The sequence below is a fragment of the Opisthorchis viverrini genome, assembly GCF_000715545.1.
Source record: "Opisthorchis viverrini unplaced genomic scaffold opera_v5_26, whole genome shotgun sequence".
NCBI classification, from domain to species: Eukaryota; Metazoa; Platyhelminthes; class Trematoda; order Opisthorchiida; family Opisthorchiidae; genus Opisthorchis; species Opisthorchis viverrini.
Window position 1 is genome coordinate 2,548,857 of NW_008751683.1, and position 462 is coordinate 2,549,318.

At 47.4% G+C, this 462-nt stretch overlaps 1 protein-coding gene across 1 annotated transcript in view; it reads right to left on the reverse strand.

The window, feature by feature from the left end:
• Positions 1-462, reverse strand: part of T265_02299 (hypothetical protein) — a gene marked incomplete at both ends in the record, with an annotated part of 11,105 nt that overhangs the window by 4,033 nt on the left and 6,610 nt on the right. The window contains 2 exons of the mRNA XM_009166503.1: positions 83-338; positions 376-442. Coding sequence (XP_009164767.1) covers positions 83-338; positions 376-442 — 323 coding nt within the window. The remainder of the gene's footprint in view (positions 1-82; positions 339-375; positions 443-462) is intronic.

Sequence of the window (462 nt, forward strand, 5' to 3'; positions counted from 1 at the left end):
CGAGCCATGCGGTGAAATATGTGCCGGCTGTTCGCAGAATGTGTCTATGACCAAAAATACATGGATATTAAATGATACATACGTGCTTCCTGATGGCTTTGCGGACGTGAAAGTAGCAAAGCATAATGTCACAGCCGAACACTACTCTTGCCCCACGCATTTGCGCCGCCAACTTGTCCATTACGAAGGTCCTGACCGGATACGCTTCGCCCATCATTTCTTTGAACAAGCCGAACAGTTTACGCATGGGAGCAAACTGCTCGCTCTCTACGAACGCATACATAACCGGACGCGCGGTTCCCATGCCGTCCGTTATCAAGAATGTGTATAGTTTATATCTAAATACCGAAAATTAGATGCTTTAAAAATACTTACCCAAAACGGTTGGTTGCATGTGTCCCGTCCACATTCACTACGTCGGAAAGCGTCGGAATAACGCTATCTGCTGCCATCGGGAGTGTG